At 37.1% G+C, this 25,295-nt stretch overlaps 1 protein-coding gene across 2 annotated transcripts; it reads left to right on the top strand.

Moving 5' to 3' along the window:
- Nucleotides 1-624: 624 nt before the first annotated feature.
- LOC129271916 (uncharacterized) lies at nucleotides 625-25,295 on the top strand. 2 transcript variants are annotated; one of them, XM_064106912.1, is made up of 12 exons: nucleotides 625-768; nucleotides 8,818-8,916; nucleotides 10,422-10,951; nucleotides 12,386-12,425; nucleotides 12,966-13,232; nucleotides 13,935-14,039; nucleotides 15,151-15,204; nucleotides 16,297-16,394; nucleotides 19,524-20,342; nucleotides 21,389-23,309; nucleotides 24,027-24,221; nucleotides 24,634-25,295. In XM_064106912.1, exons 1-12 carry the CDS (start codon nucleotides 738-740, stop codon nucleotides 24,756-24,758), a joined length of 4,284 nt encoding a protein of 1,427 aa, XP_063962982.1. In that variant the 5' UTR covers nucleotides 625-737; the 3' UTR covers nucleotides 24,759-25,295. The 2 variants fall into 2 exon arrangements, with proteins under 2 accessions (XP_063962982.1, XP_063962983.1); XM_064106913.1 differs by having other exon boundaries at nucleotides 637-768; nucleotides 10,425-10,951.

The following is a 25,295-nucleotide window of genomic DNA, read 5'->3' as shown; positions in this document are numbered from 1 at the left end:
ATTCGACATTTCTTTACATAAATTATCTTCATTTTCACCATCATTATGATCATTATTATAAAAAGATCTGTCAATAGACTTGAAAAAACGGGCGACTGCATTAGCCTTATCTTTAGATTCACCAATGATATTGCCGTCAACGATTAAATTGTGGAAAATATGAGTGTTCATTGCGCTGTCTCTCATTCCTTTTACTTGTTTCCATACTTTTCCGATATCTGTAAATCTATTCATTTTACCGCAGTATTTAGACCAATAGTCATATCGTGCTCGCCGTTGCACCTTCTGAGCAAATGCTTTCTTTTTCAAGTATAATTGAACATCATTTCTCTCCGCCACCGCTTTTTGACATGCTTCGTTCCACCAGGGAGTTATTTTACCTCTGTTTTCTCCTCCTATTCGCACTCGACGAATACACCTCTTCGAAGCATTCAAGATTACCTTAACTATTATATCATATCGTCCTTGAATATCCAAATTACATGCCGAGTAATGTCTCTTGTAATTTAGATTAAGTAATTAATTTGTAATTGCTTTTCTATACTCTTCCCAGTTTACGTATGATGCTGCTGTTTTATGGACGTAGAGGGAGTATGGAGTCTCGTGTTATTTTTTAGCTTGCGCGTGATTTATAATGAAATTATCGCGAGATTCGATGCGAGAGCTTCAGTTTTCATGAAAAGTGACAGGAAACACTGCCGAAAATTGATAAAACGACCTGAAATAAAAGGTCAGATATGTCAGAGCCAGAGCAGGATGGTAGTAAAGGTATCATGCTATATTTATCTTCATGAATTCAATGGATTTTATCCTCCATATATTGTGTGTGAAGTTGTGAAGTGTGATCGTGATGTGTCGGATTTGACAGTCTAATTTGTCCTTGTAATGTTAATGCATGTTGTGTGCTCTGCCTCTGAGATGAGGCTCTGTGTGCTGCAGTGGCTGGCAAAGTCAAGACCATGAAGACAATGCCAGACTGGCGCTGGCTGGCCTGGTATGGGGAATGGCATGGCGCTCTAGTCTATGGAATCGCAGGAGAGTATGATGAGAAGTTGAGAGAGTCACTGTGTTGTAGGAGATGTGCCAAAACAAATGAGGAATGCAGAATGCCTGGACATATTAATTATTAATTACGTGTGCATGCAATTTTTTAGACCAAAAGCTTCAGTCTCTGTAATGACTGTATTTTGGTTGTTCTGCTGAACTGCGTTGGCTCACTGACCAATTAGGTATGTGCGAATACGGGCGCATCGCGAGCGCTGGTTTTGGCTGCACGGTTTTCGCGCGGGTTTCGCTGCAAGTGGCATCGCCTCTGTCTGGGAGGCTCATCGAAAATGGGGTTTCATGCGCATGCGCACATAGTTGATGCAATCTCGTGCCTTGATACAGACAGTTGAAAATGTGCTCTTTCTGTACATATAAGTTTCAATGTGGATACTCGCCTGTGAAGTGTGGATATCGGAGCTTGAAAGTTCATCAAATTTTTGGATGCGCAAATGATCGAAATTTTTTAATGGTAAGTAGAACTACGATCCAATTATGTATCTGAATTGTTATAGAATATATTCAAATCAACAAAAAAATTAAAATTAAAAGATTCTATCGTTGAGCTGTCCAGATATAAGAGAAGCGAGCTACCCTTGTCACAGCCGGTCTCTCGGCAGTCGAGCTGCCCGATGCGGTGGGCTCCCGTCCGTCTTTCGGCAGTCGAGCTACCAGTACCTGATGCGGAGGGCTTGGTGACGGGAGCGGTCGATAGTGAGTCGTTCATGCTGGATTGAACTGGATCTAAATTGTTTACTTGATAATATTGTGCCTTTTTCTGAAAATGTCTGTCATTATACCGTAGATTGTTATTCTGATATTGATTTAAATATATACATTTTGTCACAAAAACATTCTTTCCTCCTAAGGTTATAGAGTCAACATGTTTTACTTTGATTGTTCAATCATGTTTTATCATTTGGAAACTGGATTCTTTTGGAAGTGGAATATTAATGTTGACTTATTAAATTAAAATGCAAAATCTATAGTGTTTCTTTTTTTTCTTTTGTAGAAAAAAAATATATTTTGAAACTTTTCAATCATGTTTCATTATTTTGAGACTGAATTTGCTTTTGAAAGGGGAATATCATAAATGTTGACTTTTTAATTAAAATGCAAAAATTGTTAATTTTTCAGTTTCTTTTTTTATATATTTTTTAAAGTTTCTTTTTTAAATTATTGTATTGTTTATTTTTTCATTTTTGGGGGGTCATATTTCATTATTAGGAGACTGGATTTGCTTTTGAAAGGAGAATATCTTAAATGTTGATTTTTTTTATTAAAATGCACGAACTAGATGTTGTTTATTTTTTTGTTGTAATTTTTTTCACTCTTGTAAGAAAATACATGAAAACTCAGAGGAAAGAATATTTCATTTCCAGATGGGTCTAAGTCATGTATTTATGTTTTCTTTATTATTAATTTTACTATTTATTTTTTTATTCACTTTTTTTTTTTTTTTAGGGGCGCAGGTGGGGGTTGTGTTTTGAATTGGAAAATGGGGATGGGATTGGTACAAGTTTTTGTGTCACTTTTGTTTCTCTAGTTTTTAGTGCTTGTTTGGAGCTTTGATGTCTGTTTTGTTGTTGTTTAGAGCTTTGTTATATATTTTTCCTGGTTGTTTTTTGTTTTGTTTTGAAAGAAATAGACCACTCTTTTCCTTTTCTTTTGGCTTCGACTAATAATTTGAATTTATTTATTTTTCTTTAAAAAGAGAGCTCAAACAGGGCCTTAGTAATACAATGTATGTATACAAATATAAGACATTGACAACTGATAGAATATATTAAAACTTAATTTTCGTCCTTCTTGATACTTGAAATAAATTGCATACAATTCTACATACATATTTTACACTCAGCTGCTCATTCCTTCTAAAAAAATGTAATCACATGTCCATTGTCTCTCAAATCAAAAGCTACATATTAAACATGTATAACAAATTGTTGAAACAATAGAATACATAAGGAATTGGTGAAACAATCAAAATCATCAGAAAAAAAGCACACATATTTTTATTTGGTCATACAAAGTACAAAAGAAAATGTTTTATATGTAAAAAAGGACCCCCGTACATACACATATACAAAATTACAATACTAAGTTGAAAAAGAGCTTGTAATTTATATCAGAAAAACAAAGAAATACATTAGAAATTACAATAACAATACTTTAGACAAATTCATTTAGGAAATTATCTACATGATGCTGTCTTGATGCCAACTAAATTATATGAATTATCTATCATAATCACCTTCATTTGGCAAAAAAAGAGGCGAGTAATTGTGATTTTGTGTTATTTGCATAATTAATTAGAATTAATTAGAAGAAATTATTTTACACATAATAAGAAAAATTACAAGATGAATTGATATACATCAATTGAACATTCTCTCACCTTTCCATTGATACCTAAATTACTTCATAGGACTCAAAAACAAAGGAGTTAGAACCTGTTGAAGACTTGGGTTCAAAATGGTCACAAAATGGTCACAAAAATGGGTTCTGTACTCCATTGACTTTACATTAAGACAATGACCACAAATTTGGATGAATATGCGCAACTTAAACTGGAATAACTTTCTAAGTTCTTGATGAAAATTAAAGTTCTTGGTATCATTTTAAAGGTCTTTTTAAGAGCTTTCAAGTGGTACCAAGGCCAAATTTATTCATATTTGATGATTTTCATTTTTTTTGTCACATACCTAGACCAATACATAGACTGAAGAGGATGGGGGCCCGTACCTACAGCCAACGTATAGTGAAGTAGCGTTTTATAGATCGCGATTTAAAACTGTTTTTTAAGCAAATTTAAAAGTTTCATGGTTTCTATTATCAGGGAAATATAAATAACTTAAGTAATTGCATACCTTGGGCCGGAGTTATTGAAAAAAATCCTCTGGATGATTGAGAAATCTGTCATCTAAGACATTTTCACCTGACCTGACGGTTTTTCTTGCAAGTTGCCATCTTGAATGACGTCATTATCGTTATTAAGTTTTTAATGTCTCGATATATCGCGATTATAACTAGTATCGTTTATCTTCGTGTAGTGTATCGTATCGTATAAGGAGCAGATCGTATAATATCGAAAGCAATATCGATATCACATTCGTGATTGTTGACGCCCTCTCCGTTCGTTTGTAAATATTTCATAGTTTGGCTGCCATTTTGACCATTTTTATCGTGTTCAACCCAATTAAACATCGGTAAAGTATAATTTTCATGCCTTTTCATCTATATCGTTTAAAGTATTTTGATAATGAAATATCAAGTTTTAAAAGTTTGTTGGTTATACATCCTTAGATTGTAAATTCGATGTGTAAAATTACATCAAACTTTGGACTGTGAATTGACAAAAGGGAGGGAATGAGAACACATGCGAGCCCACACGTACACCCTACCGTCGGTAAATGGGGATTACAGTAAAATGTCAGAAATTGTTGAATAAATCCCCAGAAACGACGGTTATTCCTGTCTAGCAATTTTTATGCCTGACGAGTGACGCGGCCGCGGGGAGTGACGGCGTGTCTGGAGCCGGAGGCATCTGGGGAGTAAAAGTTATCTACTCTACGTAGGCTTACTCCCCACTGACGCCTGGGACGCCAAGGTATATTCACGCACGTATGGCCACAAAACCTGAAACTTTCGCCCCTGAGATTTCTACTTTCCCTCTAAAAGATCTAGCCCTAAAACATGTAACTTTGTTAGGCCCTACAATGGGGTTCAAACTTCAACTTCATTTCCAACATTTCTGCGATATATATCCATTTCGTTTTTAAAGAAGAATTCAATAAAAAAACAAGAAAAATGTTATGAAAAGATGGAAAGAGCTTACGGCCGTGTTTACGTCGCCATCGATCTTGATTTCTTTGTCTTCCGCTTGGTGACAGGACGCAAATCGCGCAATTCTTCTTTAAAAACGAAATCGATAACGCAGAAATGTTGGAAATTAAGTTGAACCCCATGTACGGTTGGAACTACCCCTTATCGACCACCTAATTTTCTAAGCATCGTATCTGCGAAAATATTTATCAGTTTTACCCAGTTTTCGTCTCATTTGTGCAGAAAATTGAACAGATCAGATTCCCATGTTTCGATCGGCGACTCCGATTCAATTCGCGTATATATTGGCGAACAACGAATACGACGATTTTATGTTTGCTCATTTCCACCCTTCTTTTGAAACCGACCACCCGCGATACACTAAGTTTACGGCCGATTCTTGTCGCGGTTGCGAAATATTTTTACTCTTCCAAATCAGTTCTATGATGTCAACATGCTAAATAATCGTCTCACTCCTTCCACTGCGAGCTCCGGCACATGATTCGACGATTGACGACGGATATTTGTTCTAAAGCCGTTTCCTATCGGATTTCTTGGTATGAACAACTGTTTTTCGGCGGGGTTCGGGTCTAGTCAAAACAATTTTGATAAATTCTACTAAATTTTTACCTTTTTCCCCTTCTTCTTCTCTCGTAAAATCGATTCTTACCGTTCCTATGGACACTGCGCCTACTCTCCCGCGCGTATCGTTTGTAATACGCAATAATTTTAATGCGCGCAAGGTGGTCGGTTTCAAAAGAGGTGGTCGATATGTGGTTATACATGTTTTAGGGCTAGATCTTTTAGAGGGAAAGTAGAAATCTCGGGGGGCGAAAGTTTCAGGTTTTGTGGCCGTACGTGCGTGAATGTACCTTGGCGTCCCAGGCGTCAGTGGGGAGTAAGCCTACGTAGAGTAGATGACTTTTACTACCCGGACGCCTCCAGGCTACGTGTGGCATGGTGAGTGATAGACAGGAATAACCGTCATTTCTGGGGATTTATTCAACAATTTTTGACATTTTACTATCATCCCCATTCACCGACGGTAGTGTGTTAGTGTGAGCTCGCATGTGTTATCTCATCCTCCCTTTTGCCGATTAACTGTCCACACTTCGATATGCTTTTTTACATCGAATTTACACTCTAAGGATTACAAACTACCTCGCGCATATCGCATGCGATGTTTTAAAATCGGCAGCGAATTTATACGTGTGAGGAACTTTATGTTGGCTCTAAATGTCGTGCATAAAAGTAAATGCAGAGAAAGCTCGGTTTCTTCAGATGGTGCACACTGGGCACTCGCCGCCAGCGGCTTGTGCATAGTGCGGCACCTATCTAAAGAAACTTCGCGTGCTCTGCATCTCCACTAACGCACTCTGCTGCATGCATTATTTGTATACTATTTTATATGTAAGCATGTGGCATCGTAATCGTGCTAGCACATCATGGACCAATGTCAGTTGCAATTGAATTTGGGGAGAGATCGAGAGCTGAATTTAGTGATAAAAATAATGATGGGGTGACCTAGTCTTGAGGACTCCATGATGATGTTTTATTAATATTTAGAAAGTCAAAAGGGGCCTAAGCTTTCGATCCTAGCAGAATCTTCGTCGGAGGCCATTTTGCCTCCGACAAAGATTCTGCTAGGATCGAAAGCTTAGGCCCCTTTTGACTTTCTAATTTACTCCATTGGCTCTCTTTTTTTTATAGATAAGCAGTTTTCAGCAGCTTCTTTTTGCCATTATTAATATTTATACACATACTTCTTCATCATGGAGTCTTGAACCCCCAGTTATATATGAATAAGAGACTGACCAAAACAAAGATGGATTTTCCATCTTTTAAAATAAAAATCACGTAAATTGTGTTAATTTTTATTTATTTCTACACCTTCCTACGCATTAGGCGTTTAAGGTTTAAAAAAATGGTCAATAAAAATGTAAAAAAATGAAGGTTTCTTACCAGACCGATCTCGTGTAGATCCCTCGATCAACATGTACACAACGCAAATACAATAGGGTCAACCCTTGAACCACTTATGTATGACGTACATCCGGTTAGCGATGTCGTTTTGAAGAACAATTTATAGATGAAAATTATCATTTCACAAATACTAAAATTTAATACGTGAATATAAATAATTAGTATTATTTAGCATGTTGACATCATAGAACTGATTTGGAAGAGTCAAAATATTTTGCTACCCCGACAAGAATCGGCCGTAAACTTAGTGTATCGCTGGTGGTCGATTTTCAAAAGAAGGGTGCAAATGTAAAATCGTTGCGTTTCTTGCTGGCCGATATATATATACATGAATAGAATCGGAGTCGTCAATCGAAACATGGGAATCTGATCTGCTTAATTTTCTACACAAATGAGATAAAAGCTAGGTAAAACTGATAAATATTATCGCAGATGCGGTGCTTAGAAAATTAGGTGGTCAATAAGGGGTAGTTCCAACCGTACATTAAAAGACAAAAAAATAAACCAAAATCATAAATGCCATATGAAAGGCAAGATCCTGGAGTCAATATCGCATGACAGAATTATTGAATAGACCTACATATAGGTCAAAGGATTTTGAATGTATAATGATTCTATGCCAATCGGCAAATGCGCGCTACTCCCCCCCCCCCCCCCCCCAGTCATAAAAAGCGTGTGACCTACATGTATATTTCACGCACAAGAAATTTGCAAAATTTTAGAAAAAAAGTCAAACAGATACATGTATTAAGGTAAGATATTTATATCAGATGTAGTTTAAAAAGCCAATTTACCTACAAGTTTTAAGACAACTGCATGCAAAAATGTGATTTTCTTGAGGCTTGTAAGTGTAGCATAGTTCAGATTTTTCAAAATGGATGCAAATGTTGACAAAATTTGTAGATGTTTGGCCAATATTTTCACAAATGCAGACCCCTTCAAGAAAGTTACAAAACTGGGTAGTTTTGGGTCGCTCTTTCAGTTGGTTTTATCAGTTTTTCAAGATTAAATATTGAGACATATGCGATCCTGCACAAAACATGGTCATGCGAGAATTATTGGTACATCTTCATACTTGTATTTCAGTCTTCATCTTTGCTTTAGGCCTATATGGTTTAAAAAATGACTGGTTGCCAAAGAGCGGCTTAACGTATATGCGTGCACGTCTGCAAGTAAATTTCAAATTTAGTCTATGACCGATTTTGATGAACATGTAGATTGCTTGTGAAACAATCACATGTACATACAGTGTAGGTCACCAGATTTTTTATGGTATAGCAATTTCAATTGCCATAATAATCAACACTTTGATTGTGGGCATCAACGGAAAGACAAGTTGCCTTTTAATAATCAACACTTTGATTTTGGGCATCAGCGGAAAGACGATAAAACTAAGCCTATCAATGAGTATACATGTATGATGTGCTGAAAAAAAGTCATAAAATTTGTTTTTATACAATATTTCAAAGTTCAATTTTCCAGACCCTCTCCTTTGAAATGTCTGAATACAGTATATAACTCAGATCTAGTTGACCAAAAATTTGATCTTGACTTGATTATCATGAAGCCATGATGTGATAGTCTGACAAAATCGCCTCTTTGCATGTGCACCTTGGTATTGTGGGCGCGTCGTGGTCTAGTGGTTCTGACTTGCCTTTCAAACGGAGGGTTGTGGGTTCGAATCCTAGCCATTGCGTGTTTTCATTCAGCAAGAAATTCATCCACTCTGTTGCTGCACTCAACCCAGGTGAGGTGAATGGGTGCCCGGCAGGATTAAATCCTTGCATGCACTGAGCGCCGGTGAGGGTAGCTCGAGTTAAAGCCGGGGTAAAAATAGCAAGCGCTTTGTATCCTCAGGCAAAAAGCGGTAAATAAATCCAGCTATTATTAATTCCACTTTTGATTAATTTATTGAGACCTTCTAAAATATTTAAACTTGATTTGCATCTCTGTCATGTTTACTAGGAGGCGAAGATGTAGTGAATGTTCTGACAGATATTATGGCACCGGTGGATGATGACTTTGATGAAGAAGTAAAGACCACTACACCTGCCAAGAAAGTTGGTAAGTTCCTCTTTGATACCCTGTCCTATTTGGGGAAGTTCACCCTGACAAAAAATTTGCTGTAAAAATACAAGAAAAAAAAAAAATTGGTGAAGGTTTGAGAAACATGCCTTAAAGAGTAAAGTTATTTGAATTCTATTTTTTGATTTGTGACGTCATATACGAGCAGCTGCCCCGTGTGTTACATGTATGTAATTTAAAATGCATAAATTTCAATGTTTTAATGGTTCATGATCAGTAGAAATATTCTTCTTTCAGGAGCAGGTTTGAAATGATTTGTCGATATACTGAAGGTACAATGAAACCCATTTTCAGTTTTCTTAGAACATGACAGTTCACTGCTTTTCTTTAATTCACGACACATAGGAAGCTGCTTGCATATTACATCACAAATTAAAAGATTGAAATTCTCATAACTTTATATCTTTGATGCATTTTCCTCAAACCTTCACCATATTTTTCATTAGTTTTCTGCTATTTTTACAACTTTTTGTCAGGGTGAAATTCCCCTTTAAAAGGGCATACAAAGCAGCAGCTGTAATGATATCCCTATTTCAAGTTCTCAACTACTAAAATCTGGCCAATTTCATTACCCATAATGCAACATTCTGAGTAGTGTAGGCCCACTGGAATGATAGCAGATTAATTCGCTATCCAGTACATTTATGTCACTGTGATTATGTTACCAATTAGTAAAACAGGTACATTTCCTCTCAAGAAACATTTTCATTTCTCCACAGAAACATCATAGGCCATTTTACTCTCTGTATTACTAATAGCTGCATGTATCTCAAATGATATGTGTTTCAAGATTATCCATTTATAACACGCGGCTAATGAGAGTCCATACAAATGTTGGTCAGTTCGCTTTCCCTCTAAGATATCTGAATATGATTCAGTTTGTTGACCCGACTACAACTTGCGTCTTCATTCTGTCAAGGCAAGGGTTTAAAAGGTCTTGGTAGGGACAGGTCTGTTGAATAATTTGAGGGTAAGAATTAGATCTAGTGGTTTAGATTTAGTTTTGGGCGTAATATGCAGGTGGTAGCATTTTTTATGGAACAAAATGTTCCAGTCATGAAAAGGAGAATCCAAGTTGAGATCATATACAAAATTACCAGTAATATTTATTTTTTATTCATTTTTTAAAAAGAAAATGAATGATTTAGTAACTTTTCATTAAATTGAGCTACATGTAGACCAGGAGATTTATAGCCATTTATTTTTATCTTGTCATGGAAAACAGATTTGGGTCCTCAGTTTGGTAGCATGAAAACCAAAGTACCAAACAACATAATATAGCAACAACAAAAATCTTTAAATTCATGTAGCTCTGTGTTGTGTAGTTGCTGTTATAATGTGCTTTGTATGAATAAGTTTGTGTAGCTTCTAGTTAATATCCATTAACTTTCCTGTTTATATGCTTGTGTAAACCAAACGTTTTCAGTTCATTGCTTGAACAGACGTCTGTCAATTACTAGACGCAATTCTCTTCATTACTTCAGCAGTAAAGAAAGTCGCCAAAACCACAAAATCCACAGCACAGACAAAGACTGTTAAAAAATCAGCAAGTCTCGCTACGGCCAAAGCCACAAAGCAGACCACCTCAACTCCTGCTGCCAGTGAGGAATCAACGCCAAAGACTGAAACCACAAGTGAACAACCTCCTAAAACCAAGCAACCCACCACAGCCTCCTCAACAGCTGCTTCGACAACTCCTGCCAAGGCAACGTCAACTGGCACAACACCGGCCAACAAGACCAAGAAGGTTGTGAAGAAGACCCCCGTAGCTGCAAAGTCGGGAGCAGCAACAAAGCAAGCCACCGCCAAGCCTACGGCAGGGAAAACTGCATCAGCGGCTAAAAAGAAGCCAGTGAAGGTGGTAAAGAAGACGACACCGGCCTCCGTGAAAGCCAAAGCCGCTGCATCCGCCAAGGAGAGTGCTGGGGATTCGGGGGCTAAAGCTAAAGCAGATCCTGTTGAAAGTGCTAAAGTAGAGACAGAGACTGTTCTTGCAGAGACAGAAGAGACAAAGGTACCTGTAGTTTTGATAAGGGTGGAGGTGTAACACGCCAAGCCTGCTTACGATTTCTTTGATTATTGTTTGGAAACAAACACAACAAAAGAAATCGAGGGTGTTAATTCAGTTCAATTCAATTTCAATTCAAGTCTATCATATATTTAAAAAAAAGTTCCTCCACTGGCTTTTACATTAAGAATTTTCAGAAAATTGCACATGTCGATATAACAAATAAAGAGGTGATATGAATAAGGCAGAAAAGGTCTTTGGTTTGGCATGTGATCAATCCGGATAATAACTGCTTGAAAAGGGGGAAACCCTGTGAAGGGAAAGAAGCATGGAGGGAATTACAAGCCACCTTTGCGCTACATGTACCACCATAAAAAAAAAAAAATATATATATATATATAACTAAATTCTTTAGTTCTATTTGAAGTATAATACTTTTAATATAACTTAATATAACTTAAGAATTAAATTGTTTGGAGCATTAAATCATTGATTTTTTTGTCTTAAAAATTTTGGCATCCATCTATCAAAATACCAGTTTCTACCAATACAACAGAGTTGGAAATTGGAAGTAAAAATTCTGACATTACTCAGCCCTAGCTTGAGGATTATATGACTATTTGCAAATTCAAATTCTATCAACTGCAATAGGTGTAAGTGGGTATTCACAATCACATAATTCATGTGTCGCATGTAAAGCTACAAATATTTTGCATTTAAAGCACATCTTAATAGATTGAAAATCATTAAGTTAATTACATTTTTTATTAAATGTAAAAAATGAGCTTTTTTATAATCATGATATGACTACATGAATCACATATCCAAGTCACTTTATATATTAACCTGATGATATCATAATAGTGGAAAATAATATTGGGGATTTTATTTTCATGAATATTGAGCAGGCTTTTTTTTGTTGCAAAAATCTTATATGTATTTTCTTTGCTACATGTACTCCAGAACACATGAAAGTAAAACCCAAATATTTGATGTATGCATGATAAGAGTGGAGTGAGAGATGATCTGGGCCCTGTCTTACAAAGAGTTGCGATTGATCCGATCAATTGCAACTATGGACGGCCAGCAACTTCAACATCTGTTATGCATGTTTGTTCAAAATATTTTCTAACTATGATGTATATTCATGCATTTATCGTTTTCTTGAAAATTCACTGTGCTTCTCTTTGGTTACAAAGGACATTGTGCAAATTTCCTGTAGAAAAAATTACGACCCTGGTGGATTTCCATAGAGTTACGATTGATTGGATCAATCGTAACTCTTTGTAAGACGGGGCCCAGTAAATATCTTTACAAGGAAATATTGCTTTGATACTTGATTACATCCAGCAGATGCCCAGTTGTTTCAGATCTAAATGTCCAATCTTTAGAGAATGTGCGTTTTTGCTCTCATGAATTTGTTCTTTTTTTTTTACAAAGGCCCCAGAAGATTCTGAGACTCCTATGGAAGTAACTGAAGGTAAGTGAATCTATTAAAGAACTCTCTTACTAATTAGAAAAATTAAATAAAATGACAAAACAAGAGAAAACAAGCCTATGATATTACATCACATTTCAAGGAGTAAATAGTTGTCATTTTTTTCCATTTCTTAGTTTTTGACACTTTGTTAAGCTTTGTAAATTGCTTACCAGATGGTTCGAATACTCTTTATCCAAAATATTGCCCAGACCCACCAAATGTTTGATTGGAGAAAGGGGTATAAAATGTGTAGTGGATTTAGGCATGCAAAGTGACAAAAGGTGGATTAGAACTTGTCCAAGCTACAGTAAGGAAACAACAGCTGGATTAGTATGCAGGAAAGATCTAAGAGGGGATTATTTGGTTGTCTTGAAACTATGCACTTGTCATGTACATCCTGTTCATTATATAATGCTTGATTTTTACAAGAAGGAAAGATATAAAAAGGCTGGAAAACCTTGTGTATACTGGACAGTTAGTCAAATTGCCATTCCTTTATAAGTGTAAAAAGAATCTAACCACTCCTTATCTTTGATTCAGACGACCACATAAAAGACGTTGACAATTCTGCAGAGATATCCACTGAAGCTATTCCAGACGTTGAGATCAGCAAGGAAGGTGCCGACGGGCAGGACGAAGAACAAGAGGAAGAAGAGGAGAACGAGGAGGAAGCTATCGAAGAAGAGGACGAGAGCAACGTTGTTGAAGGAGAGGCTAACGGAGACGGAGACATGGAGCCACCTGATTTCAGCGACACCTTTGACGTGAGGAGCGAAGCAAGCTCTACTTCTTCAGGCAGTCAGATTGGTTAGTTGATGATGAGGGATGGTATTTAAGTGAGAGTATTGATGGAGAAAGTATTTTACGTAGCATTTTACTTGGCTAAGCAAAATGCTTGAACTCATATTCAAATCACTTCTAAGTATTTTACTTTATCAAGTCAACTTTATTAAAAATAGTTACTAAAAACCATTGTGACGTCATAACGTCTAAGCCAAAAAATGCCCATTGTGCAATTTATGTACCTACCAGTGCACAAGATGTATGACTGCATGCTTGTACATTTGTAAAGTACACACAAGCCAGACTTAAGCTGGGTGTGGGATGACCTAGATTTCAGCAAAATACTTAGCCAAAAAGACAATTGAATACCAAAAATTGATAAGTTTATTACTTAAGCAGAATACTGAGTAAAATACTTAAAATTATCGGTTAAGTATTGAATTGAATACCAGCCCAGGTTCTTTATAATATTTTTTTTTAGGTTTGTTTGGTGATTTATTTCAAAGTTGCAGAGTGTGACTTTGATGAAAATTTCCCTAATTTAGTGAATTTTGCTAAATGTTGATTCTTATCCAGAAAAGGGGTTTCTGCAATTGCAATGTATGCTTGTTATTCTAGGCTGGATTGGTTATCAATATGTCATACAGTAATTATTCAAGGGAATTACATAAAAAGTGATTTTCATTGGGATTGATTTTCACGAGTCAAATCTTTCTTTGTGTACAGATGACGCAGATAGTGACCATGACAACAGACAACAGTCTAGAAGGGACAGAAAACGTCAGTTCTCTCCAATTGTGTATGAAGGACAGGATATTTCGGATTCTGATGGTAAGTCCATTTCTTCAAGTGGAATGTAACAAATGATCTGGAGAAGTTCTTATCAAATAATGATAATAATAATAATACAAATCAATGGTCCATTTAGCTGTAATTTGAAAACTGGTCTAAAATTGTGGTTCAAATACAAGATACCATAATTTTGCACTAATTAGAGGTTCAATGTATCAGCGTTAATGGTATTTCAACAAGTAATAACTGTTTTGGAATGATGACAGCATAGGTTTTTTTAATCATTAATACAGAAAGCATAAGAAATATACAGTGTAAACCAAGATTTGTGAAGTCACAGAAGTTTAACTCTTCCCTTTGTAACACTGAAAATATACCCCAAATATATATATTTTTATCTTATTCTATGATAGTACAAACTCTTTGTCCATGATTTTATTTTACGAAACCTCTTTTACATGTCCTTCCATGAAAACCCCCCCCAAAAAAAAAACAAAAAACCAAAAGACCCGATCTGTAGATGGACATGACAAAAGTGACAATTCAAGTAAAATTTTAAGAAAAGTAATTGGTGAGTTGTACAGCTGTAATGTAACACATGTTTGCCTCATTGCCAATGGGAGGATGTCCACAACATTATCAACATAGAAATACTGGTTACTTTCCTATTATTTTGTTAAATTTTTCTCAAAATTTCACTGTTTTTTTTCTTCTTTGATATTTCTGTTTTTACACAAGTTAACTTGTACCCTCATTCTCCTTGAATTAAGACTTGTATAAAACATAGATGAGTATAAAATTTCCAAAATCTAAACTTTCATGCAAACATTCCGAAATAATACTTCAGAAAATACTTGTATGATCATGTGAAGTTGTTTAAATCTATCACTAACTGATATAATTATCATTCAAACTATAATTTACAATACTTTAATTAATAGGTGAGTAATTCATTATTCTTTTCCTTTTGTTTATGTTTAATATTAGTCTGTTTTGAAATCTTATCGGAAATGTGAACATTGCAAAGTAAAAACTATAAATTCTCTGTGGTCATGACGTTTCACCAACTGCCGTTGACTCAGAGCTGACTAATATTGTTCAAGATAACTAGATGTTGATATTCTTGGAATTTTTCCTTTGTTTTTTGCAGACGAGAACGGCAAGAAAGCCAAACTGTCCTCATCCGTTAATGAAGTGAAAGGAGGTAATGTCATGTTTGATTTTGATATAGGAGTCGGAAGCTCTTGTTTATTGTTGGATTTTACGTAATGGAAGTGTACCTCGAGCAAAAAAGTATTTGTTTATTTTTATTATTTTTTTTGGGGGGGGTGGTTCTTTTTATAACTTACTGTCTAAATCTGCAACATTGGACAAGTTTAACATTGCGATAAATGGGGATTTCCAGGAGCCTATTTTTTTATTTATTCATATTTTTTTAGTTTTCAGGGCTCTTTTGAGCATTATCCGGGGATAAATCGCCCCCAGCCCCCCGTGTAAATTTTTCCCTGCTGTACCTTTTCTCTGCTCAAGTTGACAACCAGTGCTGGCGTACTTTGTTGATTCTGTTTGACCAGCCATATGAACAAAAGAAATGAAGCTTATTTCAATGGTATTGTTCATTTCTATAATGCATAGATATAATTTTATAGCATAGTTATCATCGTTTGAATTTTGAGATGCAGGATTTTAACAGCCCAACAACAATATATTAGTGTTTCAATGATTAATATATTTAAAAAAATATATCCAGTTATCCATTTCTGTATTCTGGTTGAGCAAATCATACATGTATGTAACGCACCCAGGTACAGTAATTCTTGATGCTGAATTTTCTCTCAAGGTATGCACCAGATTGCACAAATGTAAGGCCAAAAATGCAAAAGCTTCCTAACGTGGGAGGGGGGACCCCCCCCCCTCTCTGTCGCTCTGCCCCCTCACAATAATTGGGTCAGTTTTCTGCATTTCAAATGTTGGCAAGTCTGCAATTAATACCCATATGTGGAGCGTTGTGGCCCGGTGGATTAGTCTTCTGACTTTGAAACAGAGGGTCTTGGGTTCGAATCCCAGCCATGGTGTAATTTCCGTCAGCAAGAAATTCATCCACATTGTGCTGCACTCAACCCAGGTGAGGTGAATGGGTACCCGGCAGGATCAATTCCTTGAATGCATGAGCGCTGAAAGGCAGCTTGAGCTAAAGCCGGGGTAATAATAATAACAACGCACCTCGGAATAGAATATTTCGAGATAGATGGCGCTATATGAATGCCTATTATTATATGTTTGTGACCCATTATAGGAGATCAGACAGCTAAGATGAAGTACCTGTTCAGGGATGCTCGCTACTTCCTCATCAAGAGCAACAACCACGAGAACATTTCCCTTGCCAAAGCTAAGGTAAGGGTTTGTTGGTGTGTGCATCTGTTGATGCGACGGTGGTACAAGAGTATAAGAGGAAGCTGGCTGTTGAAGGAGGGAGGGTGATAGAAACAGAGAGAAGGGGGGAGGTGGAAGAAAGAGAAATAGAGAGACCGACAGAGAAAGAAAGAGAGATGAGCAGACAGAGAGGGAGAGACCTACTACATGTATGCAGAGTGATATACACAGGTTGAGCAAGAAGTGAAGAAAGTGTTTAAAAAAATGGAGAAGCGATTATCAGGTGATAAGAATTTCCTTGCAATCCAGTCAATTCTTCAGTTCTTGCGTCATAATCAATTTAAGTATTGCATGTTGTACCCCAACAATTCCCTTTGTTCCAAAGTTGTTGTGGATCACTTTGATTTTTTTTTAAATGTATAAAAAGGCAGTCTATTCTTTCAATGAAATGTAATTCTCCTATTCTAAAGGGTTCCATAACATTTGCTACAGCGACAATTGCTCCGATGGAAACTCTGCACGTTAAGCCAAGGATATATAACCTAATCTCCGAAAACTAAATAAACCCTAATCCTTATTACATTATTCTGAACCAAAAACTCTATTACATTTCTAACTCTATTAAACCCTGTGCCCGCTGAGATATTAGGACCGGAGCAATTGTAGTAGGAGCAGATGTCGTGTTACCATTCTAAAGAGACCAATCATAAGGGACAAAAAAAAGAAAACCCAACAAAAGGTTACTTGCTCACATTCAATTTCAATATGGTCTACAGCTGTTATGATGCAGCCAAGTTATAAGGATTTGAAAGAAAATGTGACTTATGGAATCGCTTTAGAGTGGTTGAGTTTGGGTTGAATGAAAGGAGAATTGTGAAGGAGATGATGTTCATAGGTATGGTAGATATGATTCATAATGTGACAATAAAACATCAGGAAAATTCATGTGAATAGATGTGCTTTATTAATGAATGACATTTGAATTGTAAATCATGTTAGCTTGAAATTTGTGATATTTGATTTGTAAAGATTACCATACTTCTATAAATTATTTTGTAAACAAAATCCTTTGTCATGCTTTTAAATTGTCTATAGATAGTCATCATGTATGAATATATACATGTAATATGTCTGAATATATATGCAAAATTTAAAGTTAGTACTGGACAGGTGAAATTTGTTGGAAGCGGATGAACTTTGCCATACGGAAGTCAGATATGGATATGGTGGAAATCCAGTGTTTGTGCATTGGATGAAGCGTCGGCAACTGTCAGCAATCTTCTATTACAAAAGTGTGCTTGCTGGATATCGTCAGTCATCAAAGTCTACAATGTCCTGGAGGACCACTGAAGTGCTTTATGATGCAAATTATGCAATGGAGAGATGTATGATCAGTCCTGTGAGTATCAGTGCTGTTGTGCTGATGAGGAAGCAGCCTTCATGTGCCTTACAAAGTGGAAGTGTACGCTGAGACCATCAGTAAGTGCATCTGTAGGTGCGACAGCATCCTTCTTGCTCTGAAATTGGATCCTGTGATTTCAGCCACACTGCGCAGAGGAACACTGAAATTTGGAGATTGTGCCACGGAAAGCCATTTTATATGGAAAGGACGTGAGTGTGACTAGCATTTAGTGGAAACCCATTTAAAGTGAACTTTTTGAGAAAAAAGCTCTTGGTACCAACACAGATAATAAACTGTTTAAAGAACTGTATCACAGAACATTCAAATCTATCATACCCAAGAGCTCAAATGAACTATGCTACCATTACCCTTGCAAATGTCTCATCATTTGCTTGCTTTGAACACTTAAAAAAATAAAAAGTGAATGTGAAATTGCCCTGGACTATTTTAAAATAATAAAAATTAACAGTTTGTTTTTTGCTCAATTCTTGCCATGGACCTGTGTAGTCTGGCCTTGGAATCCAAGCCACTTTCTGACGTTATGTTTTGTTGATGGAAGTGCATCACGGACTTGATTTTATCAGAATGAAACTTTCTACCTGTACATTAATCCTCAGCATATAGAGTGGTTTCTTCTTTTAATGTTATCTTCTGACATTTTGTAACTCTTCTCTCTGTCTGCTATTAATCAAAATGTTCATATGCATCTGCAGCACACAGGCTGAATGGGAGCTGGAATTTAATTTTCAGTTGCCTTTTCTTCAAAACTTTACTTGATTTTGTGAATCGGTTGATCGGGAATGATTCGAATACATACATGTGCAGTGTCCATTTTACATACTGTACATGTATCACCGAACTTAAAAAAAAAAGAAAATGTAATTTGGAGTTTATGCAGGATCTTAAACCGGAATCTGACAAGTTGATGGTTTACAGAATTCTTCTCTTCAGAACTGTATTCTATTTCTTTTTAGAACTGTAGTATACTGCATATATTTTCACAACTTTACTGAAAATCTTTTCCAAACTACTGTTTATTGAAGATCATTTCAAAACTTAATTCTCCTGTATACTCAAAATCTTTACCAAATGAATGTTTACCAAAGATCTTTTCAAAATGTAATTGGAAATATTTTGCAAAATCCTGGATACCTAAAATCTTTTTAGAGCTACCCTTAATCTTTCTTTTTGAACTTAGGTCTTTTTAGAATTGATTTGAAATACATGTATATATTTTTTCTCAGGTTTCCAATTATTTGTTTTACATACAGTACCTTTTATTTTAGAAAATTTAATTAAAATTTTTTTTTGCCTGCTTTTCAAGAGGAAGGATTAAGTTATAATTCACAAATAATTCGATTCAATTCAATGATATTAATAATTGCAAAATCAAAATTCCAAAATAGATCAACCACCCAAAGAGAATGATGAAGATGGGCCAAAGACATTGAAGCTTGGCATGGATAAAAAAATATGTTCCTTATACTTTTTCAAAGACATGACAACTAAAGCATGAAATTATCTTCAGGGGTATTATCAAGGGGTAAATGCATATGTATGTTGATTTTTGAAGAAATAAGATAGAAATGATGGAATAAAGAAAAGAATATCTCGTTGGTACTGCATTCCAAATTTCTATTACTCCTTCTGCCTGTGTGCTGTACATGTACGTAGTTTCTTTCATATTTTTTCCTTAAAATTTTGCCTTAATCACCTTAATTAACATTTCCTTTTCATCACTTTCACAGGGTTCTGGAAAGGCCCGGAGTGGACACCAGGCATGCCTCCACAAACCCCAGGGGTTGGGCTCATCTTCCAAGTGGGAAGGCCGTGTTTGTGTTTCTCAAGGTGCCCCGTTCCAGAGACCTGCCAAAAAGAAACGTAGTAACTCTTACTCTGCTGCAATTATGCATCCATCTAAAAGAAAACATTTTGTTGTATCAGCCGCAGCAACCTCAGAAATGTCACCGGATTGTAGGACCGCATTTGCTCTTAGTCGGGAGAGTAACCATACAGCCAATGAAGAAGTGCCTGTGCAGAATCACCTGCAGAGGAACAGTTCTTCCAATGAAGGTGGTCCAAGCGTTCACCTTCAAGCTAAAAAGGCTGGTTGGTCACCTAAAAGTTGCAAGACTGTGCAGGGGCACTTGAGTGATAAACATGAAAGAATACCACATAGATACATTTATCGGAGACAGAAGGCACGTTTTCATGATAGTAATAAGGATCCGTGTTTCTCTGACAAGGGGCATCCCGACATTTCTTATAATTCTATTGACTTGAATGGGCATGACTTTGACGATTTGAGTTTTGAATTTGATGATGAGGAGGAGGAAGAAGAAGAAGAGGAGGAGGATGATGCATTTTACCCATCTCAATATCAAAGCCAAAGAGAATATAGATGGAGAAAGAGAGAAAGATTTTCCGATAATCGCTCAAACTTTGGATCCTTTGGTGGACATGACATTCCAACTTCCTTTGACCACCCAACAGAGAACACAATGAGAAGTGATACTGCTGATCTGGAAAGGTTGCTTCAGGATGCATCAGCTAAATTACATGATCAGGTAAATGATATCTTATAATTTCTTTTTATTTCCATTTACCAAAAATAAAGGAACCCAAGCTAAGAAAAGATCTGACTTACAGAATTGAAAGTTTATCACAGCAAAGTAAAAAATCAGTATTTGGCAACCCTCCTGCCCCCAAAGGTTTGACTAACATTTGAAGAAGTCTATCACAACTCACACAACACAAATAAAGATTTGTGTTTTGGGGGGAACAATTGAAAGAAACATAAATGTCAATCTCGATTGTGCAAATTTAACAAAGAGCCAGGTTGTTTGCATGAGCGCCAGGATGAATCTTCACATTGTATTGCCAAACACACGTGGGTGGGGGGGACTGTGTCAGCAACAAATTTGACACAAAATGAGTTGTTCCACTTTCAAAATCAATTTCCAAGTTCTGTCTCAGCTGTTAAAGTCCCTGTAAAGAAATAGAAGAGGCATTTTTTCCCCACAGCAAGCGTAAACCCAGTACATTTATAAGACTAAAACACTGGGTTGCCAAAAACGTGCTAAAAAGAAAAATCTCAGGTTTCATTCCACTTCACTTCTCTCACTCATTATACTCATGATATCAGTGTGATCAGCAATTGTTAAAAGCAATGTTTGTTGTTGAATACATGCATATGAAATTGGTGCATTAACATGTTTTCTGGACTTTCTATGAGAGCAATGCTACATGTATAAGAATGCAAGCCAGTTAATTTGCTGTGGTTTTAACATGACTATTCAATCTATTCTCTTTAGCTAAATGTTAGTCTACACATTTTTGACCATGTGTAGTCTACCTTTTTTGTAGGGATTGAAAGTTGCTACGGTGTCAATGCCAACTTTGGAATGTGCCTGGTTGTCCTTGATAAAACCATAGAAATTGCCATGGTGCCCTTCATATTATAACAAATTCTGAGATTTCTACTCGTGTGTCAAAAAATTGCCTTGCCCTCCAAAATGGAAGAGCTTTTTTTTTCATGGGGGGTGTTACAGCATTTGAGACGGAATCGTTGGTTTCAAGGTTGTAACAAGTATTCTTTTGTATTTTTCCCCAGAGTTCCTTGTACCTCCGCATTCAGCAACTAGAAGGTTGTTTGGGAAATGTGATCACAGTTTTGCACAAACTGGTCAAGATGTCCAGCTCAACCCTGCAAAAACCAACCCCTAGGCCCAGGAGGAAAAGAATGCAACAATTTGGAGGCCCCTCTGGAATGGACCGTGACAGCTTCAGAAGATGGAAGAGTAACCAAGGAGACCTCAATGAAAGAAGGATTGAAGGAGAAAGTGAATTGGATGAAGGACTAATGGAGCGTCAAGGTCATCTGGATGGAACAAGTGATGGCCAACAGACGCTTGATAACTGTGACACCAGAAGTGACCGCTGTCAAAGTCCAGAACAACCTGATAATGATGAAAATCCAGAGGAGCGTCTTTCTGCTTCCGATTTTCAGCCGGATTCTAGGTGCCCAGACAGCGGCGCAGACAACTGTGGTGATCTTGGTGACCTTGATGTAATTTCCAGCCATGGCCATACTTCTGTGCAAAATAACAGAGTTGAAAATGATGCTGAACAAAATAGTGATACTGCTAGTCCACCAAATAATTCAGAACAAGAACAAGAGTTAAGGCATGATGATCAAGCTAGTTGTAATGTTGCAAATGGGGAAGAAGGTGATCCGTCTCCGTTGAAGACATCACCAGATTCATGTGAACTTGGCACAGCTGAGAAAGAGAATTCTGAGAGTATTGTGCAAGGAACACGTAAGTTTGATGGATCTAATGTCGTCCACGAAGAGGCCAATGAATCTTCCGCTATGGATAAAAATTCTTCACCTGTAACCTTTCCTGGTGAGGAGAGGGATTTCCAGGCGGATCTTGATGGCCCTGTCATCATTCGAATCAAATCTGAATTCAGTTGCGACGATGGTATGGACACCTGGCCGGATAGTTCCCAACCCAGCACTTCATACAATCATCCAGGAGTGGCTCTCCATGACCCAAACCTTGTTGTGCTCTCTGATGATTCATGTGTAAATGATAATCCAGTTGCAGTGCATTCAAGCAAGGTTATGGACACTGCTCAAAGCTTGCTAAATCAACAGGCAGGAAATCATTTAGGTTATGAACATGATGCAGATATACAGTCTCTACAAGAGATACTCGCTACATCTGCTGGGTCTGATGATGAGGATGTTAAGTTTCTTTATGAAAATGTCCCTTTGGGTGATCAAAAGAGAGGGCTGAAAACAAAGGCTTCACAAGACTTATTTCATGCAGATCAGAGCGAAGATGTGAGAGGAAAAACTGAGCTTATTTGTGTAGAGGATAGTGATTCTCGATGGCATGCCCAAAACTCTGATCGTCGAACAGCGACACAATCGGTCAGATCAGTTCCAGTAAGGCTGAGGCTGAATCGAACTGATGCCAGTTCACGTAGAGTTCAGAAAAATATTCCTCAAGTTTTGAGCCAGAATGGCAATGCACAGTACATGGGCATGCCCTGTCAGTCACAGCACTACAATACAAATCTTCCTGGACCTCATCAGGGTCATGCCCAAAAGCTGCAACAGAGTGGTAGTTCTCAAAGATTCCATTCCCAATCACAAACCATTAATTCTCAAAGTACTGTTGGAAGAAGAAATGCTGCCATGAGGAGCGCTTCAAGGATACATACAGCTTGTAGGCTGCCCGTAGCACCCCCAAACCCTCGGAATAATAGTGCCACAAACTTTGGAAACGCAAATCAAAGGAGAGATATCTACATAGACAGAAACAATGTGCAATCAGTTGCCCAGAATAATGGCTCAAACATTGTTCAGTTTGGACACCATTACCGTGGTAGCCCTCAGGAACGATCTCATTCCTTGAATCACAGTCCGTACACACAACCGAACATGGCACATCCTTATCAGGCTGGCAATGAGTCGAGTTCCTATGGTGGTAGAGAGGAAAGAGTAGGATCTGTACAAGCTGACGGTATGTATTCGAATCTTGTCTTATTTTCAACCATTTGTCTGCTAATACTTATGTTCTAGTTACATGTCACGTACTGCAATTATACTGACGTGTTGTTTGGCAGCAACTCCGGAGCTGCTCTTGAAATGCCTCAGAGATATAAACCTCTGAATGCTGAGCATCACCTCTGGTATGTTGCCAGTGTAGATATGTCTAGCAGCAACACTGCATCAAACTATGTGGAGTTGGTTTGTTTCGGCTGCAGAGCCAGAATACAGGTGACGGCGGCTTTGTCAACATTTGAAATCTTAGCCAAGGTTAAGTTTTTGAAATGTCTACAGAAGAGTATGATCACTGACAAATGTCGTTTGAGGTCATTGAACTTGGGATTCCACTGTAAATGTCTCGTTTTTTTCTCTCTCGTTTTGAAAAAAAATTATTCATTGTACTTGTACTTTTCAATGTTAGCTCTGCTGCTACATTGAAGTGCCTAATGCAGGCAAGACCCCCACGGCGTTTCACTATGTAACTCATTCATAACCCAAGCCTTAGAAACGGATTCTATATATATATGATTATGAATTATGGCATGGTGTTTTCTGAACTCGTCTCAACACACCCTTATTGAGACAGAACACACATGCTTCCAATTAGGAATGGTAATGTGAAATCCAGTCTGAGTATTTCACTACTCTTATGGAAAGAGTGATTAATTAAACATTTGGTCTTTTATTTTAGGTATTATTACCGATGTACTTGCTGAACGAGATTGGATTAATGCCTGCTCTGAGGTAGATGGTGCTACATCCCTCACTCGGGCGTTGGCCCAGGCCCTCTTTGGCGACAGTATCCTGATCAAAAGCACTCTTCGGTCTTCGGGCAAATACAAAGACTATGAACTACTGGATCCCAACTTAGTCAAGAAAATTGAAGGTATGTATCACTCAATATACAATGTGTCCCAGAAAAAATGAAACTGAGAATTGTAAGTGATAATGCAATGTTCAACATAGAGCGCAGTGATACTACATGACGTCCTAAAGTAAGTCACACTTCTGTGATCACATTGATTGTATGAAGTGAAGCCATAATAACTGATTGTGACAAGGGAAATGATTTACTCAATCACTAATCTTTTTTTTTTTTGGGGGGGTAGATAATGATTATATTGGATTGCTGTATTTGTTAAAATACCAGAAGTATTCTGCACATTAGGGCCAATATTACACTCATCCTTGATTCCTTATTACCTCTAACTCTTGGAATATCTCTGGTATTCCATTCTGAACATCCCAATATATCATAAATGCTTAATCGTTCCCTTTCTCTCTTTTTCAAAACACAGATACGGTGATGAAAATATTTTGCCATGGGAAGAATGAGAAGTACCAGAAACATGTGTGGTCTCTCTGCAAGCAGTCTATGGGCCAAAGAATGAAATACTTGCGCAATCGCTACAGTTTATCCTGATACTCCTTGGATTGTGGACCATCTGGTCCGACAATGTGTTGCAATAATCAGCTCCCTATTGTATATTGTGCACATGTTGAAAGTAAATGCTGACTTGCCATTGACCTATGGTTTCATGCTGCCATTGTGGTTTCCTGTTGCATGTTGCAAAAAAAAAGCACTGGGTATATGAGAATTGTGACCTACCCCATCCAACAATAACTTGCCAGGGAAGGTTTCCTGTAAATACCCAAAATACTAATTTGGTCTTCATAAACTAAAACCAAGAAATTAGCATATCTGAAAGAGGATAGTAAAGTTATTTAAAAGACTAGATAAAAGAGTTCGTTCACACTTTTGGGGGACTGCTTGGAAGTTTGCACATCTCATGCTTGAATGAAACTCAATACTTTAAACTTTGTTTTCTTCTTTGAAGCTCTCACTGAACTTCTTCATTCAATCAAGTACTTGTGTGTGTGTGTGTTATTGTTGATCAATTTTGACAAATCATTTACTGCACAGGGTGTACTTTTTCAAGCTCTCTCTAACCCCCCCCCC

This window comes from Lytechinus pictus, chromosome 11, assembly GCF_037042905.1.
Source record: "Lytechinus pictus isolate F3 Inbred chromosome 11, Lp3.0, whole genome shotgun sequence".
NCBI lineage: Eukaryota > Metazoa > Echinodermata > Echinoidea > Temnopleuroida > Toxopneustidae > Lytechinus > Lytechinus pictus.
Note: the sequence above shows the minus strand (reverse complement) of the source record. Positions and strands in the feature narration are given on the sequence as shown.